Genomic DNA, 20,032 nt, shown 5'->3' with positions numbered 1-20,032 from the left:
TACAAAAAAAAAAAATCAAGCTTTCCTGAAAATACCTAATACATACTTATTGAATAAACAGTTGGACAAACAATTGTGTAGAAAATTTAAGAGCAAATAAATAAGGCTATTTTCAGTCAGAATTGATGGAATAGGAAATCTTTACCTTTCCTTATTGTTTTCCCATCTTTTCATTCTTAATGTCAGTTTTCTAGACCTCTATTGATAAAGATGGAAGATCTGTTTTCTAATTACTCTTTCTTGTCATAAATAAAAGTAAACTCACAGACATTTTATAGGAGGATAAAACATTTATTTAAATGGAAACACTAATCTTGATTTTCATCATGCTGCAGTATGGAGTTACGAACAGTCTCCAATAAAACACTATATATAATAAGCAAAAAATAAGTTAGTACATAGTAAACTTACATTTCATCAATTAACAGGTTTAGGAACAAACAAGCCATTTAAGACTTTGAATCTACATGTAGTAAAAAATTGCAACCACTCAAACTTTATCAACCCCGAGTAAGACACTAAAGAGCTATTCGAGACTTCTTCAAACCAATTTCACAAATACATGTTTGTTTTTGGTTACAGTCCCCTGCTATGCACAAGACCATTGGAAGGCTGGAACGATTACACATTTTAAAACGGCACAACGCAAAGCAAGGAGATAGCATGCCAGCCTTGAGCTGTCCTGAAAGTGCAAACTTTGCATTTTCTCTTCCTGAACCACTAGGATAAGCACGGGTACCTCAGACGACACGGCAGGGTCACGAGCATGCTTTCTATACCACATTGGTGGGACGTTTTACTGGAACCAGGGCTCCATGCCTTAGAAGATACCTCCGGTTTTAAACAGTGAACAGGCTTAACTAACTATAGTGCAAATCAAATACCGAGGAGCAAAACAACAGAATAGAGACTGCCACAGATCGGTCTGCTGTTTCTCTACCTGGCATAACGCCACGCGGACACATTGGCACAGGGTAACAACTTCTATTTAGGTTTTGATGTGGAAGGCAGTGCGACGGAGCGAATGCAGGGCAACCACGCAGCAGCCACGGAGCAAGGCTCCAATGTTGTAGATGGGATCTGTTCCCCCTCTCTGAGTACTGAATGCCCACAGGACCGTGGGGACCACGGGGGCAGCCACGGCCAGGAGATCCACTAGGAAGCTGCTGCTCCAGTACTGCCCCACAACACCCCTTCGAGACAGTGGTGTGATAACATCCAACCTTTCTTCCGTGTAGGCTGCGAAATCCAGCTCTCTCATGAGGCGGTTTGCATGCACTTCCATACCCACCGTGGGGTATGGGGTCTCCACAGGAGACAGAAGAATGGCTGAGTTCGGATTTCTTGGGGTTAAATCAACCATTAAGGCAGAGATGTACTCGGGGAAGCTCTCCGTCGAGTCAGCTCCAGACTCTTCAGGAGATGCTGAGCTGGAGCAACAGGGGTCCTGGAGCTTCAGCACATTCTGAATGAGCTCTGAGACTGCCGGGCTGTAGGGCACCACATCGGTCTGCACGGCTTGCTCCACCACCACGCTGCCCTCCTCCTGACCCATAGCCACGGGGAGGATGGCAAGCACTTCGTCCTCAGGGCTGGAGTGAATAAGCTCCAGGTCACCAGACTCTGTGGTGGTGGCTGTCACCATCTCATGGAACAAGCCTGAACCGTCGACCACACCATCTCCCACCAGCAACAGCTCACTGTCAGCTCCTTCCTCTGTGAGTGGCTCATCTGGAGAAGACCCGTCTGCCATCTTGTCAAGAGGGGTGCTGAGGGGTAAGCTCTTCTCGGGGGAAACACAGGGCAAGTCTAGACAGAGCTCATCCCTCAGGGAGCCGTTGTGCGCCATCTCCATGCTCTGAAGCAGAGACTCCAACTTCCTGTTTTGAATGTTTATATCCACAAAATACTTCTGAATGCCTTTATCTTTATCAGCCAAGCTGCTCCTCATGGTCTCGATGACCTGTTTGAGCTGTTTAATCTCCTTCCTGGCCTCCTTGAGTGCCAGCTGGGCCTCCACCCGGTGACACTCTTCCTCAATCCAGTCTTCTCTCATGCGGGCCAACTGGGACTTTAGCTCCACAATTTCACTTTCCCTAGAGTGAGAAGACAAGCATGGTTAAGACAGCGTCAACTTTTGAACCAGGCATCGAGCAATTTGCACACACAGCCCAAAGCCCACGCTCTTCCATTTGAAACACAGAAGGTAAATCAGTTTTGAAAATTTTTTGTTGGCAACAATTAGCTAGGAACTTCCTGCCCCTCCTTTTAATTATGAAATGGTTTAAGTAATAATAGTAACCAGAATCAGAATCAAAATAGCTGCCACTGTTTCCTTCTTTTTTTTTTTTTCCCCCCAGTATTCAGTGTGTCAGGCATTGTACTAAGTACAAGCATCATCCTCTGTTTGGTATTGGCAACATTATAATTAGAACACTTTAAGTCTCTCAGCCTGCTTTTATCTCCATAGACTCCTCTTTCACAATATCTACATGTAGCTTCTGGAAGGAAAGCCTGTTTCACTCTATCTATCAAAGACAGCAGACTGTTATGTTTCAGACTCGCAAAACTGTTCTGATAATATTCCAATGGCAAATCTGTCAAACATCATAAAATGCTACATGGTGCAAGGACTTCGTAGAAACTTGTCTATTACATCCCATGTAGTTGATATTGAATCTATCCTATTTTTTAGATCCTTCACAAAAACTTCTTTTAAGATCTTTGACAAGAAATTCTCATAGACAATTGATTCACTGTGAAGGTGAACATGTCCTCATATTATTTGTGGATATACAGATGAAGTAATCAGGATCCTCATATACATGAAGAGATGTCAACATCCTCTTTAGACTTGAACATTTTCTCAGGTTTTGCTACCTCCCCACACAACTCCTCCCATGAGTGCTAAAGTCCTGCAAAGGATTCCTCAATTCATAAAGCCAAACACATCCAGAAAGTGGGGTCTATGCATAGGTAGGTTGGGGTCTAAGTCTATTTTAGGTGAGCAAGGAGCTAGATTAACTTGGAAGATGGAAGATGCTCCTCACACCTGCACCTTTATCTGCCCTCAGTTGTCAGTGAAGGTCACTGAAGCTTCTCCAGATCCTGTGCCTGCAAAGGAGGAGGCTCAGGCTGATTATGCAGCCATGCACTGAAGCAGAACCCAGATATCAACCAATGCAAATGCCCACCTCACCCTGAGCTCGCAGCTCCCCTGGCCAGAGCTCGGACTGTCACTCCTAAAATGTTCCAGGGTAAAACCATCAGGCAGACAAACTGGAGAGCCCCACGATGTCAGAGGTCTTTTCTCACTGAGATAAGATCTTTTAGGCATGGGCTGTTTTTCACCCTTAACGGCTGGCCAAGAATAATGCACCTCTTCCTTTAGCACAGAAATAGCTTGCAGGAATCACAATGCACACAGATATCCACTCTGTCGCAGAGATTAAACAGGATTTAATGGGGCCACTGTGTGTGACCCATTCTGCTGGAAGTAGGGGATTGTTCTTGCAAGTGTTTCTGCCATTTAAAAATAGCCATGTACACACCCAATTCTTCATGTCAAAGCTGTGCACACCCATAAAAAACCACAGCATGTCCTCTAACCTACTAAGCTCCCTGAACTCCCAAAACTGGCACATCCTAATGAATTATGAATGGCTCTGTGAGAGACTGATGTAAGACATTTAATGAATAGTAAGTAAAATCGTTTTTGTATTTCTCTATAGTTTGGATTCATATTTTATTTTATGGAAAAAGAAGCTGTCCTGAATCACAGGAAGGCGGATTCACCTGTCATGAAGCCGGCGCTCAGACTCCTTCAGCTTGGTCTTCAGGTGCCTCACTGTAACCTCCTTCTGCTGCAGAGGAGTCAAATACTGCTCTGGATTTGGGGGCTTGACACCGTGATTCTCTCCACACGACATGTACCTGCCAGACCGCCTGAAACAATCCAAGTCAGGAGACGTTACTTTCTGTCATCTCCTTTCCTCTGAAAAGGAAAGCAACAGAGAATGCTCTGGACTAAATGTCTATGTCTGCCCCCAAAGGCATATGTCAGAATTCTAACCCCAATGTGACGGTATCAGCAGATGGGGCCTGGGGGAAGTGATGAGATCGTAAGGGAGGAGCACACATGATGGAATCAGTGCCCTGCAGACAGAGGCCCCTCGCAGGTGAGGATACGACTCGAAGCTGGCCATGTGCAACCCAGAAGAGGGCTCTCCCCCGAATCTGACCATGCTGGCCCCCTGAACTCAGCCCACAGAACAGTGAGAAAAACATTTCTGCCATGTATGCACTGCACCCAGTATGCATACTTACTTCGAACCACCCAAACTGACCAGGATACACAGCTGAGAGCCAGAGAAGCAATGACAGCTCTATGTTGGGTCTTAGACCTCAGTAATGGGTGATGGTGCTTCATAAGATGGACTGTAGTTAGTATACCTGCCAATTTTAGGAGTGCTAATTACTTGGAAGATTGAGGGGTAGGAAAGTGTGTGTGTGTGTGTGTGTGTGTAAACAGAGGAGAGAAGATTTTCAGTGGCTTAGAAATGATCTCTTACAAAATAATTCAGTACCCTCTCTAGGCCAGAACTGTCAGTTGGGAGTAGCATGCCATTGGAGGGGGAGGCAGGAGGGAAGGAACCTATGCAGGAGCTCTAACTTTCTACACAGCGTACCCCTGCCTGAAGATCCTGATTATTCCTTGACCTCATATTGTTCTGGAATCAGGTCCCTGGAGGGAGTGTGTTGATCTGAGGGAAATGGAGAGTTCACTCTTCTGAAAGGAGCAAGGCCTCTCCGTGCCCACCAGTGCATTTTGTAAGAGGTGCTCAATGTTCTACAGAACAGCCCCCACTGGAATCCTGGCCCTGCGCAGGCCTGGCCTAGAGCCGGGCATCCCTGCTGGAAGAGAGCTGACTAAGGAGAGCGGGGACGCCCAGAGGGAAGGAGCCTGAAGGGGGAGGGCTGCCAGCTTCCTCCCTGACTCTGGACCTCATCCAAGCCACAGTGCTGCCCTGCTCCCCCCAATGCCTGCACGCCATCCAAGATGGCCTGAGTGCAGTGTTCAACCCACTGGCCCTCCTCTCCCGGCCCCTTTGGATGTGCAGTTCCTTCTGCTGCTCCGCACTCCTTCACCTCGCAGGAGTTAACGCTTGCCTTGCCCTGCAGATCTCCTTTCAGTTTCGCTTCTCAGGGAGATCTCCCCTGATCCCTGGAGACTCCTCATCCCTCATAGATAAACAAGCGCCAGCAGAATAATCGCACATCTGCTTCCGTCATTGGACAGTTAACACCTTTCCACCCTGGGCAGCCAGCACAGGAGCAGTCCCTCGTGTTGACTGCTCTATTCCCGAGGCTAGGATTCAAAAACCATTTAACACTGGAATAAATGAATGAACGATTGTGTAATTCTTCCTTGTGCGGAGGGAAAAGAGTAAATCCCAGCCCCGGCCACCGTGCTGTTTTCCCTCCCTATCCAATAACTGCTTGAACTGCTGCGCCTGGCTAGAAAGTGTGGTTGGGCTCTTTCTGCAGCAGCCCTGGAAGGATTGGCTGAGTTTGGGAAAGGAAAGAGAAGCATCTTGTTGTAGGATAAGGCAGGGGACCAAGAGTTGCATAACTTCTTATAACTTGTTTTGGTTTTTTTTTTCTTTTTTAAAGAAAAATTTACCCAACCGGAGAAACGAAGAAGCATAAAGGAGGAGGTGACCAGGACTCACCTCATGACTGGGCTGCAGTCACTTCCCTTGTAGGAACCTGAGTTGCTGCTACTTGGGGAGGAGGGCGCATAACTGGGATGGATATTCACAGGGCTCAGCTGGTTCCTGCACAGCATGGACAGGAGGTCCTTTTCCCGTGGGGATGGCGGGCTGCTGCCAGACTTGTGTGACGAGACACCATTACTCCGACCATGAGGACCCCGACTGCGAGAGCAGCATGCAAAAGGTTAAAATCTTCAAGGCTAAAGACATTGAGTGCAATGTCTTGTTCTGGAGTAAAGCTCCTTACTACTAAGGGAATCCAAGTCACAGAGCTGAAATGGGCAATATAATGATTAGTGCACACTGTCCTCAGAAGCAGCCTGCTCTCCTGCCTGCTATTTTCTTTGTTATCATTAACACAAACAACCTCTGCTTTTTCTGTTCTTTCCAATAGCTTCTGACCAGAAAGTTTGTTTTGGATGAAATCCAATTGCCTATTAAGAACACACCCCATGTGAAATATTGATTTGCCTTAGGTTCATTTTTGGAGGCTGTGTTGCGAGATGCAGTCTTTGTTCCAGTACACCTGTTTCAGGTTAGAAATATTTGGGTTTAGTTCCTGTTGGGCAAGAAAATTAAGGCAGTTCATTTGGAGGAAAGGAAGGGGTGGAAGGTTGGTTATACAAGAGGAAGAGAAAAGAGGACAAACAGACCCTTACATAAATGTATCAAATCCGTAATTGTGACCATTCCGCTTCATTTTCTTTTTATCTCCATCTCCAGTGACTTAATACAACTGCCACAGTTTAAGGACTATAATGTAATGGTCTCCTCTCAGTTCCCCTGCCTCTTGTCTTATCCCCTCCAGCAACAGGCAGACCTGTGGCTGGCATGGCCTTCTGAAAATAGAATTTGAAAACCACTGCTCTCCTCAAAGCTGTCCTACGGTCCTATGATTCTGCAAGGCCTTCAGAGTAAAGGCCAGACGACTCAAGATGGCTCTTAAGGTCCAATCCTGCTGCCCTGTCCAACCCCCACCTCCACCACTCCTCCTCTGCACTCCAGAAAGGATCAATGCTTGTGGTCATCTTTTTTTTTTTTTTCTTAAGAACTATTTATTTATTTATTTATTTGTAAAGCAGAGTGACAAAGAGAGAGAGAAAGGGAGAGAGAGAAAGAGAGAGGGAGAGAAGGGGGGCAGAGAGAGGGAAGGAGAGGGGAGAGAGAAACAGACAGAGAATGTTCTTCTATTACTGGTACATTCCTCAAATGGCCACAAAGGCTGGGGCTGGGCCAGGCCAAAGCCAAGAGCCTGGAACTCCAACCGGGTCTCTTAAATGGGTGACAGGGGCTCAAACACTTGGGTCATCTTCCACTCCCTTTCCAGGCACATTAGCAGGGAGCTGGATTTGAAGTTGAGCAGTGGGGACTCAAACTGGCACTCCCATATGTATTGCAACATTGCAAGCAGCAGCTTAACCCACTGTGCTACAATGCCAGCCCCCAATGTCTTTGACCTTGTAATGCCTAGAATGTTCTCTGACTCCTTTCCCTAAGCCACTTAACACCAGGAAGTCTACTACTTCAAGACTGATGGGAAACTACTCCAAATAGCCTGTTCTGAAGCCTTCCTTCCCTAGGTCAGTGTTGGTGCCACTCACTGGTGCTCCCTAACATTCGGTGCAAATATCCATTGCATCACAATTACGTCCTTGCTTGTCTTTCCCCCTGGACTGGGCATCCTCTAGGGCACAAACACAGTTTGTTCTTTTAATCCCTTCTACTTTCTGGTACATAGTGAATGCTCCCTAAGTGACTGCTGAAAGAATAAATTGGCACTGCCACTTACTAGGAACTTAGGCAAATAAACCACCGAAGAGATGAGGATAAACACACACACACACACGCACACAAAGTAAATACTACGTAGATATACCTTTCCTGACTTCCAGAGTTGATATGAAAATAAAACCAAAGAATGCAAATGAATGTATTCAATACACTCTTAGGTGCAACTCAACTATAAGCAATCATTGCAAAATAAATTGGTTTATATTTTCCTGTACATTGAGTTCTAGATATTTGAGACTGACTAGTGTCAGGAAGCATTATGGGAATGTTTAAATTACTTAGGTGGCTAACATTTCTGTGTCAGGAATATTGATGGCATGACAACAAAATCAGAGGTAACAAAATACTCTTCATATCTCGACTTAAATCACAGCAATGTCTGACACCTCTCAATGAGAATCATGTACAAATGTGGATGTAGGCATGCATGTGTGTATACTTGGCTCTAAAACCATGATTACTTAAAATCAAATATAATTTCAAATGGCTATCATTCCAGCGTGTCACACATAAATGAAGCATTACCAACTAAAGTTAAAAGTTCTTTCCTTTTAAGATCATCCAAATGGATTCTCTCTTCTTTTCATGAACAGGGGACACTTTATATGGAACAGATGGGCTGATGGCTTTGTGACAAGCTAACTTCGGTGGCCAAGAGTGGGAAGAGCTTCAGGAACAGCTGAAAGGAACATGTCCTCTGGCTTGGTTTTCTTCCCCATGTTTCATTTCCAAGACTATTTCTTAATGTGACTATGAGAAATATGGAAGATTAGCCATAACCACGACATGTAAGGGAAAACATAAAGGGCTATCACTGATTCTGACCTGGGGAATTTATTATGAGTTAACCTTTGTTGAAGACCTCCTGTGACACTCATGCTGTTCCAGCTGCTTGATAAACACTGTCTCACTTCACCTTGACCATCATCCTGTAAGGCTGACAAAATTATTACCTCCCTTTTACATATGAAGTAGTTGAGGCTCAGAGGAGATAATCAACCCAGGAACACACAGTTGAACTGGGCTTCAACTCCAGATATTTTAACTCTACAGAGATGTCTCCTCCTTCACACAAATAGAATACATTGCCTTGGGCAAGTCGCAGGTATATCAGGTCCTGAGATTATATGTGGCTATTCTCTGAAAAATCTACCACTGGCATTCATAGTGTGATGAAGTCCTGTGGTATGTGATTGGGGACCTACAAATTAAATTAGAGATTGAGGCCAGCGCTGTGGCACAGCAGGTTAAAGCCTGGCCTGAAGCATCAACATCCCATATGGGCTCTGGTTCTATTCCCGACTGTTCCTCTTCCAATCCAGCTCTCTTCTATGGCCTGGGAAAGCAGTGGAAGATGGCCCAAGTCCTTGGGCACCCTGCATCCATGTGGGAGACCCAGAGAAGGTTCAAGGCTCCTGGCTCCTGGCTTCAGATCGGCGCGGTCATCTGGGGAGTGAACCAGCGGGTGGAAGCCCTCTCTTGGTCTCTACTCTCTCTGTAACTTTGTCTTTTAAATAAATAAAGTAAATCTTTAAAAAAATTAAATTAGCAAGGATTTTGGAAGAGCTCATTTGCTATATCGAGTAAGTAGAGACTCCAAAGTACAAAGCATTACTAAAATAAATCGTCTTCAATATATTTTGAGAAATTAATTAGTAGACTATTTTAAAGCTTTATCCATGTACTGCTTTCAGTGGGAGATGTAGAAATGACTAAAACTACCATGACACAGCGCTGGCCCCATCAATAGCTAATTTTTTAAAAAGAAACTGCACGCTTAAGAAAACTGTTCCTTTCATTTAGTTTAGTTTAAATGCTAATATATATAGGTACAAACTCATCATAGATGACGACAAAAAAAAATATTTTCAATGGAGAAGCTGATTCCACCTTTGGAATGAACAGGCAAACCCAATGCCACTTTCCTCAACCTGCCCTAAAACCCTTGGTCTTGCTGGCAAAGAATGCAATCCACAAAGAGGAGTGAAAGTTCTGCCGACTCTGCACCCTTCCTGCAGACCTCAGTACAGTAACTTGAAAATAAGAGAAAAGGAGAAGTCAAGAAGAAAACCTCACAGGTGGCCCAGGTGGGTTTTTATCCTTAGCCTTTACTTCTGGTCATATGCAGCATCACCATCACCATCACCACTGTGGTCATTGTAACGGGCTGAATTGTGTCCCTTACAAACTCATGTTGTGTTTTTGAAGATAGGACTTTTAAAGATGTGATTAAGCTACACTGAGGCAGTTAGGGTGGAAATCCAATTCAGTTTAACTAGTGTCCTTATAAGATGTGGAATTTGGGGGGTAAGCATTGGTGCAGCTATTAAGACATTATCTGGGGAGTCAGTGTTGTGGTTCAGTGGGTTAAGCCACCAGTTGTGACTCCAGCATCCTATATTGGAGCACTGGTTCAAGTTTAGGCTGCTCCCCTTCCAATCCAGCTCCTTGCTAATGTACCTGGAAGGGTGGTAGAAGATGGCCACAGTACTTGAGCCCCTGCCTCCCATGTGGGAGACTGGGATGGAGTTCCTGGCTCCTGGCTTTGACCTAGCCCAGATCTGGCTGTTGTTGTAGCCATTTGGTGAATGAGCCAGTGGACAGAAGCTCTCTCTCTCTGTCTCTCCTTCTCTCTCTCTGTCACTCTGCCTTTCAAATAAATTTTAAAAATTAAAACAAAAACAAACACTGCTTGGGACTCCTGCATCCTACATCAGAGTGCCTGGGTTTGGTGTCTCAGCTCCACTTCTGATTCCAGCTGCCTGCTAATGTGCACCCTGGTAGACAGTGGTGACAGCCCAAGTACTTGGGTCTCTGCCACTTACATGGAGACCTACATTGAGTTCTGTGCTCCTGGCTTCTGCCTGGCTTAGACCCAGCTATTGTGGGCATCTGGGGAGTGAACCAGCAGATGGAAGATCTCTTTTTGTATCTCTGCCATTCAAAAAAATATTTAAATAAGAGGAAATTTTTACAGTTATGTAAAGAGAAAAGACAATGTGAAAATATGGGAAAAGGCAGCTATCTACAGACCAAGGGTAGAAGCCTCAGAAGAAACCGACCCTGCAGACACTTTGAGATTGGACTTCCACTGTAGAGAATTTTGAGTAAATATATTTCTGTTACGCAGGGCAGCTAGCATGTGACCCTCTGTCCTGTAGTCCTAGCAGCCTGATATAATCAGTGTCACCAGCAACAGCCATGCAGTGTATCCACTAGTGTTACTCTGACCATTACTGACAACCATTTATTTTCCCTTTTACTAAATTCTGGGTACTTTGTCAGGCATATTGGCTCATTTAAGTCAGTGAGGTAGATGCCATTATTATCCCATTTCTCAGAACAGGAAAGTGAAGCTAGGGGTGATGCACCTAATAAATAATGAAGGCTGTCCTCAAGCCCAAAGCTTTGTGATTCCAAATTACACACTGATCCCATTCTCTCACATCTATCTGTTCCTTAATAAATTAGCACTTTAGTTTACAAGAGAATTCCATAGAAACATCAGCAAAGTTGGCCTTCTACAAGATGAGATAACTTTTAAGCTTTAAAAGTTTTGAGTTTAGAGGCTGGTGTCGTGGTATAGCAAGGCAAAGCCACTGCCTACAACACTAGCAACCCATATGGGCACCAGTCTGTGGCCTGGCTGTTCCATTTCCAATCCAGCTCCCTGCTAATGACCTGGGAGAAACACAGAAGTCGGCCCAAGTGTTTGGCCCCCAGCCACTCGCATGGGAGAACTGGATGTAGATCCTGGCACCTTGCTTTGGCCTGGGTCAGTTCTGGTCACTGAGGCTACTAGGGGAGTGAACCAGCAGATGGAAGATGTTCTCCCTGTCTCTCTTTTCAAATAAATACATACATCATTTTTTCAAACATTTTCAGTTTAAAATCACCTGTCAAAAATACTCTCAGGGTCAGCATTGTGGCTCAGTGGGTAAAGCTGCCTCTTTATGCTGGCATCTCATAAGGGCACCAGTTCCAGTCCCAGCTGCTCCACTTCCGATCCAGCTCCCTTCTAATGCACCTGGGAAGCAGTGGAAGATGGACCCTGCACCCATGAAGGAGACCCAGGTGGAGTTCTAGGCTCTTGGCTTTGGCCTGACCCAGCCCTAGCAGTTGCAGTCATTTAGGGAATGAACCAGCAAATAGAAGCTCTCCCTCCTTCCATGTCTCCTTTCTCTCTCTCTCTCTCTCTCTCTCTCTCTCTCTCTCTATGCCTTTCAAAACAATTATTTTTCATTTAAAATAAAATAAATCTTTTAAAAAAGTATATTCTCACCAACTCCATGTGTCCTCACGTCTCTTATCCCTTCATCAAATGTTCCACCAGCCTTCCTCTCAGGAGCTAATTCTCCAAGGAGAAAATTCATGACAGAAGGGACCTCATTATTCAAAGAATCGCAAGCTACTCGAGTTTGGCATTGACATCCACCTAGCCCAGGGAAAGGCTACGTGGTCCAGTAGAGCACAAAGATTAGGTGAAATGTCAGAGAAATCCACCACTGAAATCTATTGATGAAGCTCAGCACCTAAGTCAGATTTTTTTTTAATGAGGATAATGGATAGAGCATTGCCAATATTAATTTTCCACACACTAATTTTTGATAAACTTTAGAAGCCTACTTTTAAACATATATAAAGATTTATTTTATTTATATATAATATATCTGCATATATAGTATACATATATATATATATGATTTATTTAATTTATTTGGAAGGTACAGTTACTGGTCCAGGGCAGGATGGGTGGGGTAGAGATATTCCATCTGCTGGTTCTCTTCCCAAATGTCTGCTACTGCCAGGGCTGGGACAGATCAAAGCCAGGAGCCAGGAACTCCATCCAGGTCTCTCATGTGGATGCAGGGGTCCCAGTACTTGGCCATCTTCCACTGCTTTCCCAGGTGCATTAGCAGGGAGGTGGATATGGGGTGGAGCAGCCAGGACTCAAACGGATGCCTATATGGTCACAGGCTGTAGGTTAACCCATGGTGCCACAATACCAGTCCCTTTTGAAGCCTATTATTGTTCATCCACAGTAAATTCTGAATATAATTATATTTATCTATTTTATGCCTAGTATATAAACTTTATGTAATGTGTAAACTTTTGATCACTTAAAGAAATCTTGAATTCCAATCAAGAATATTTTCTCTTAGTGACTCTATTATTGACATGACCTTGAAATTCCACCATAAACACCAGTTTCTTTGAAATGCTTAATAAAATTGGTTTCTGGGGTCAGGGTTGTGACGTAGCACCCCAAATGGGTGCTAATTCATGTCCCCACTGCTCCACTTCCAATCCGGCTCCCTGCTGCTGGCCTGGAAAAAGCAACAGAAGATGGCCCAAGTGTTGAGTCCCTGCCACCCACATGGGAGACCCAGATGAAGCTCCTGGCTTCTTGCTTCAGTCTGACCCAGCCTTGGCCATTGCAGCCATTTAGGAAGTGAACTAGTGGATGGATCTCTCTTTTTGTCTTTCCCTCAATCTTTGTAATTCTTTCAAAATATATAAATTAAAAAAATAAAATCAATATCTTCTATAAATATTCTTTACTTAATTAATTTATTTTTGCCTATGTTCTTTGATACCTTGTACCATGGGTATATGTTAATTACTTGATGGGTTAGATAAATGGTTTATTCTGACAGCAAGTCACATCTAATTTATGAAGAGAATTTCATATTTATACCCTGTGACCCAGATACACTTCATTTCCAAAATATGAAATATTTGCTTGTTGAGTCCTGGAAATGCAAAGTTTTAGAAACCAATTTTTTTTTTTTTTTTTGCCAGAAACTGACCTTACAAATCATATAGTCTAACCCCCTTCTGACAACTGTGACACTTGGCCCAGAACAGTCAGGTGAATTGACAAAGGCAGGAGGCCTGGGTGCCACCGGGGCTCAGTCCACTGCTCCCTTCATGTCCCTGCTCACCTCATCACTGAGGCCTCCTGAGCCTAGCTCATCTAAAACACACCGCATGCCCCATTGCTCTCTATATCCTTTCCTTGTGTATTATTTTTAAATAATTGCATTATTTATCTATTTATCATCTTTATTGCCCTGGAAGAATGAATATAATTTTTTGGAGTTTTGTTGACTGCTCTATCTCTAGACTCTGCCTTATAGAAGATGCTCGATGAATGTTTGTTGAAAAAATAAATACAACCATTGGTGGCAAGAAAAGAATCCCCATGCCTAAAAGCCCTCTAATGAAATGTGGATAATGGTTTCAATTTTCCCACAGTCTTCTCCCCAGATTCAAATAACACCAATGATGAACACTTGCTGACGCTTGCTAGGCCCTAGCACTTCGCCTTTATTAACTCACTGAATCTCAACCATACACTTTATGAGCTGAGTATCACCATGCCTCTCCTTTACACACTGGAAACCGAGCCATAGGGAAGTTAAGCAACTTGCTCAGGGCCACACAGCCTTAAGTGGTGACGCTGGCACTCAAACCAAGGTGGCCCGGTTCCCAGGCCCACGTGCTCAGCTATTTCACTCTGTTGTCTCTTGCAGTGCTGGCCACCCACACCTACGAACATCACGCTCTCTTCACTCCTTCCCCAAGTCATTGTTGGGAGTTCTCCGGGAGCAGTAGTACTCCCTTCACAAAGATTAAAGCTAGCAATGAGAAGGACAAAGGGGAGGCAGGGTGGGAAATGGGAGCCTTAGTACCTTAATACCAGGTGAGGACACAGACGAGCGAGGAAGTGAGAGCAACAAGTGCAGGCTAAGTGGGCACAGGGAAGGACTGGACGAGAGGAAGATGCAGAACGAAGCCAGGTGCAGCCAAGTGACCGCAGCAGGTTAGGTAGGAAAAAGAGCCAATTTCAATTCACCGTAAACAAAAGAAACCGCAACTCCATGAAGAATAACAAAGTATAAATAGACAGTAATCCAGGTGGTTCTAGCAAAACATGAAGCCCAGGTTAAGTCACGCACACTAAGTGTTCAATGACAGAGCAAGGGGCAGTGCCTACTTGCGTGCAAAGGAGGACCGCTTGCTTCCCGCTGTAGACATGTGGACCTCAGGAGCGGAAATGCTGCCCGTGCTGCTCGAGGAGCTAAAGTCAGCTTCACTACCTGAAAAACAACAAGGGGGACAAAGGCATGAAGGAACGGAAACCCGAGAACACGCTGGCCCGGTCCCCGGCCTTGAGGTGCCTGGCGCCCTGCGTGTGCGCACTCTCACTCAGCAAGTGCCAAGATTCCAGAGCTGCCAAGCTCTCAGTGTTTGCCTCAAAGCAGACAAGCAAGGCAAGGCACAGGCACAGGACATGGCTTCGTCCGCACAGCCACAGCCTGCTTAGGCTGCTTTGCTAAAGATGCCTGACCTGCAGGAGATTGTCACCAGAAGCCCCGGTGGGGCAAGAACATGCACCCCTCCCTCCTGGGAGGTCAGGCTCTCAGCCAGCTGCCCAAAAGGCAAGCAGCTTTTCCAACACAGTTTCTCTTTGGGCCACTGCAGTCAGTTAGCCATAGCTGAACTTGGCACGTGAGGCGCAGAGAGGTGGACCAATCGGGAGCAGCCAGGAAGACAGGCCAGGCTCAGAAATTGCTTGTACCAGCAGTATCTGCCTACAGTTCTGACTTGCTCTTACTGCAGCTTCAGCTTTTCTACAAAGAACAGAACCTTAACCAAAAGCAGAAAATTCATATTTCCAAAGAGTATGACAGTGATGGCATCTGTGTGTTATTACTGAAATTTGGAATTTTAGTTTTGGGGTGGGGTTGTTCATTAGTTTCCAAAGATCCCACTACATTTGAAGTACAGACTCGAGCTAGGTATGTAAAGCAGAAATACGCTGTGTGATGGAGTGATATATTCATTCTAATGACAGCTACACACAGTTCTGAAAGTGCTTAACAGAAATATTCCCATAGATGGACTGGGGAAGTGACAGGAGGGTGGAAGAGCCATCAGAGAACCATGCAAAGAAGTGAAGGAGGCCATTTAAACAAAAGATGAAAGTCCATGTGCTTTCAGAAAATAAATCGAGGTAGACAATTCTATTTGATCTTGTTACTCAATTCCTACAACACAGTGTGTGCCTCTTCTGGTCCAGTAATCAAAGTCAGCTCACATTTCTGAGCTGAGGGAAAGATCTACAGTTGAGTTTCTAATGAGCAGTGAAGAATCACTATCTCAATAACTATTCATTGACTTTCTACCAGGCCGCAGGCGCTGGATGCGATGCTTTCTATTGTTTAGATCATTTAAGGTTGATAGCTCTGTGAGGCAGACTTTCATCCTATTCTACCATTGAGAAAACTGAGGCTGACTTGTCCATGGCTTGTAGAGAATGAGTCCTGTGCAGGAGTAAGTCCTCACGCTCCTTGTCTGTGTCCCCGCTCCATCCTCAGGAAAGCAATGAGAGGCAGCAGGGGAGCAGAAGAGGTTCCTGAAGAAGCCACACATTGCCCTCTCCCTAACAGGCCAAGGTGAACCATCAGTGCAAGATGTGGCCAGACTCCGGCCCACTGGTAAACAGATCCCTCTCTCTGGTGGGTTTTATGAATTTAGCTAAAGTAAAAGGTAGGCTATACAAGGCAGGAAGACAAAAAGAATGCTTTCCTGGGATTCCAGGGCCTCTTGGGAAATCCAGCTTCTTCTGAGAAAGAGATCAAGACTGACCCCTTAGCCAGAGAACAGCAGTCATTCCCGCTCCCAGCAGTATTCGGGGAAGATTAGGGTGGCAATTTATCAGCACTGAGACCAGCGATTCCTTCTGGATTTCAGAGACTTTGTCTAATGAGGTACTGAGTTCCCAGAAGCTCCCCACACTTAATTAGCTGCCTCTGAGTAATGCATTAATACTAAATTGTAGTATTTTATAATCTCAAGGATTCATGATTGGCAGTGTAATACAGTAATGTGCTTTTCCTAACAGCCTAGCAAATTATCTTGTTTGCTAGCAAATCCTCAGGTTGGTTATTAAATGATAAAGGTGGGCAATTTCAAAAATAGATCCTGTGCTTGCAGTCACCAGATTGAAGTTATTATTTTCTAATGTGAAGTGATTACTCTGAAGCACCCAGTTTTCATTCCTTAAAAGACATACCAACTCTGTCAATTATAACTTAACTGCCTGCATAAAAGCAGAAATTCTAGAAAAGGAACAGTTCCTGAAAATCCACTGTTACTTCACGATGTCTTTGATCTATCTTAATTAGGTTTCCTGAATTAAAGGGACAACTTTGTGCTTTACTGTATTGCTAACAGAACTCAATATATTGACTCTTACAACACATTGCAGCCCTGAGGTCACTTTGTTTTGGTATTTTTCTATCTTATCATCTGCACATCTGAAAGAGACCCTGCAGCTATACCAGGGCTATTTGGATAATAGGCTGGTGAAAAATGTACACATTGCTTCGCAACTATTTCAGTTCAGAATTTAAAAACATAAACTATTTCCAGTTTGGTTAATGCTCTCTTTAAGGAATGCATGAGAAAGCTAACTTTAATATATCATCTGAAATACTCTCCCCATTTAATCTAAGCAAAATAAAGAAGAGAAAGACTGGAGACCTACAAATCTTCTGTTCAACTGTTAATTAGTGACAAAGATACAGGAAGGAGAGACATTTTCTATTCATTTGCTGTAAACAGCATATGCAGCTAGGGTATTTATGGAGGTGCTATAGTTCAGTGTAGTCCTTGGCAGGTACTAAAATATGGAAAACACAGAATCTGATTCAGATGGCTTATATTCAAGTCTTACCTCTAGTTCTTACCAGATGGAAGACTTTGGGCTAACTGCCTCAGTTATCTGTGCCTAAATTTTTAATCTGTTAAGTAGAGACAACAATCTCACCTGTCTCATGGGGTTATTCTAAACAATTACTGTGTACAGTTCTGTATTATATATATATTTGTATATATATATACATACACGTATACATACATACATATTGCTTAAAAAGCATCTGACTTATGATTTCTCAATAAATATTAGCTATTATTACTCTTGTTCTATAGTGGTTAAAAAGACAACTTTTATTATACTATACATTTCCATTATAAAAATTTTAGAAAATAGCAATGATCATGAAGGAAGCATATATTCTGTAAATTCCATCACCAACAAATAACTACAGTTAACTTTTTAGTACACAACTATTCAGCATTCATACCTAATATATTATTTTGAAGCCTACTTATTTTTTCTTAACTTATGAAGATAATTAAAACATAAATTTTGTTTTATGAAACCATAATATTCAGCCTGTTCTAATTTTTTCATTATTAGAAACAAACACCATGTGACAGAAATCATCTTAAGCACCTTTTAATATAGATCACTTATTTGTCATGATAAATAGATTCTATGAGCTAGGGACAATTACCAGTCCCTTTGACAGATGAGGGAGAAAGGACATGAATGACATGCAAAAGATGACACAACTAAGTCAACATTGGAACCTTGGCCATCTGACCCCAGTGTCCATGCTCTTAAAGTCAGGCCTATTGCTCAATGGATATTCTTGGGCATATCCTTGTCTCCTGATCAGAATTTTTGATCCAAAGGATATGCTAAAGTTAAAGATTTTTAAGGTATATTCCACTGGATTTGAGGATGGAGCTGGCCTATAGTTTTTGTGATGAAGAACACCTTTAATCCTGCCTACCTGTATGTAGATTCCCAACTAGAAAATCTCCAATGCCATTATAAATATTCTCATATGGGGCTGGCACTGTGGGGTAGAAGGCTAAGTCTCTGCCTTGTACAGTCAACATCCCATAGGGGTACCAGTTTAAGTCCCAGCTGCTCCACTTCCAATCCAGCCCCCTGCTAATGCACCTGGGACAGCAGAGGAAGATGGCCCAACTACTTGGGCCTCTGCACTCATGAGGGAGACCTGGAAGAAACTCCTGGCTCCTAGCTTCCACCTGGTCCAGCCCTGGCTGTTGTGGCTATTTGGGGAATGAACAAGCAGATGAAGATATCTCTCTCTCCCTCCCTCTCTCTCTCTCTCTCCCTCCCTCCCTCTGTTTCTGTATCTCTGTCTTTCAAATAAATAAATAAATAAAAAATAGAGTCTTAAAATTTTTTTAAATAAAAAATTTAAGTACTCTCAGAAGCATGGGTTATCTGACCATTGAAATGTTGTTTGTAAAGCTAAAGGGAATTTTAAAATCAGCATTTTCAACTCATCCTCATGAACACTGTCTCTTTTCCTCAGCAACACTGTCTTGGATCAGCTGCCTGGGCTGGAGGAGCAGTGCAGTAGGACTGAACAGGGAGGATGAATTTGATGACCTACAAGATACTCTGTGTGGGGCAACATTTTGGCCTAGCAGTTAAAATGCTGGTTGGGATATACTCATCCCATATCTGAATGCCTGTGTTTGACTCTGGGCTCCACTCCCAATTCTTGCTTCCTGCTAATGTGTATGCTGGGAGACAGCCAGTGATGGCTCAAGTAACCGAGTCCCTGTTACTCATGTGGGAGACCCGGATTGAGTTCACAGCTCCCAGCTTTGGTCTGAACCAGCCCAAGCTGTTGCAGGATTTATGGTGTGAACTAGTGAATGGGAGATTTCTCTCTCTCTCTCAATAATAAACACATACTTTTAAAAAAGATTTATTTGAAATGCATAGTTACAGAGAGAAGGACATATATATATATATATAGAGAGAGAGAGAGAGAGAGAGAGCGCAAGCGAGAGAGAGAGAGAATCTTCCATTTGCTGATTTACTCCCCAAATAGCCACAATGGCTGGAGCTGAGCCAGGCTGCAGCCAGGATCCTGGAACTCAATCTGGGTCTCCCACATGGTTTGCACGAGAGCAAGCACTCGGGACATCCTCCACTGCTTTCCCAGGCACATTAGCAGTGAGTTGTATTAGAAGTGAAGCAACTGGGAATTGAACGTAAGCTCATATGGGATGCCAGCGTCACAAATGGCAGCTTTATCCTCTATGACACAACCCAGATCCAAGAATACATTCTTTAAAGAGAGACATCTTGTGATGCTGAACTCTTGGTAAGTAAGCATCCTAAAGCAGGAAACATTTTTTTCCAACTATCAAGAAGCTACACCTGGTGGCCTCTGGCAGTTTTGGAGGGTTTTGCCTGACTCTTTCAAGAGTTGGTACTTTATAGCATTAAAGTCATAAGTGTTCTGTGCATGCACAGTAAACATGGGGTATTAGAAAAATGGAAACAAAAAGAATATGTGCCCAAACTGACAACTAGAATCATTTTTAAAACACTGCCTGCGATTGGGTCTCTTAGGACATTGTTATTTTTGCCTGTTTTAGGGATACTGTGGAGTCTTCATACATCGGAACATCTCAGACCTCAGGGAACTGAGCTATCTTGCCATCTACTAAGCTGTATGAAGCCATGCTAAACCTCTGATTTAAGCAACCTTAAGCCCTCCTTTATCCTTTGTTGCTGCAAATCTATCAAATTAATTCAGATTGGCCTCCTATATACC

General features: G+C 43.8%; 1 protein-coding gene across 5 annotated transcripts in view; it reads right to left on the bottom strand.

Moving 5' to 3' along the window:
- Window positions 1-283: 283 nt before the first annotated feature.
- SYBU (syntabulin) overlaps window positions 284-20,032 on the bottom strand; it is a 73,337-nt gene continuing 53,588 nt past the window's right edge. For all 5 annotated transcript variants that reach the window (XM_062188090.1, XM_062188092.1, XM_062188094.1 and 2 more), the window contains 4 exons: window positions 14,566-14,668; window positions 5,733-5,936; window positions 3,796-3,945; window positions 284-2,096 (listed from right to left, as the gene is read on the bottom strand). In XM_062188090.1, the coding sequence (XP_062044074.1) occupies window positions 989-2,096; window positions 3,796-3,945; window positions 5,733-5,936; window positions 14,566-14,668 (1,565 nt within the window). In that variant the 3' untranslated portion in view covers window positions 284-988. The remainder of the gene's footprint in view (window positions 2,097-3,795; window positions 3,946-5,732; window positions 5,937-14,565; window positions 14,669-20,032) is intronic.

Source organism: Lepus europaeus, chromosome 4 (genome assembly GCF_033115175.1).
Source record: "Lepus europaeus isolate LE1 chromosome 4, mLepTim1.pri, whole genome shotgun sequence".
Lineage (NCBI taxonomy): Eukaryota > Metazoa > Chordata > Mammalia > Lagomorpha > Leporidae > Lepus > Lepus europaeus.
This window is presented reverse-complemented; position numbering and strand designations above follow the sequence as displayed.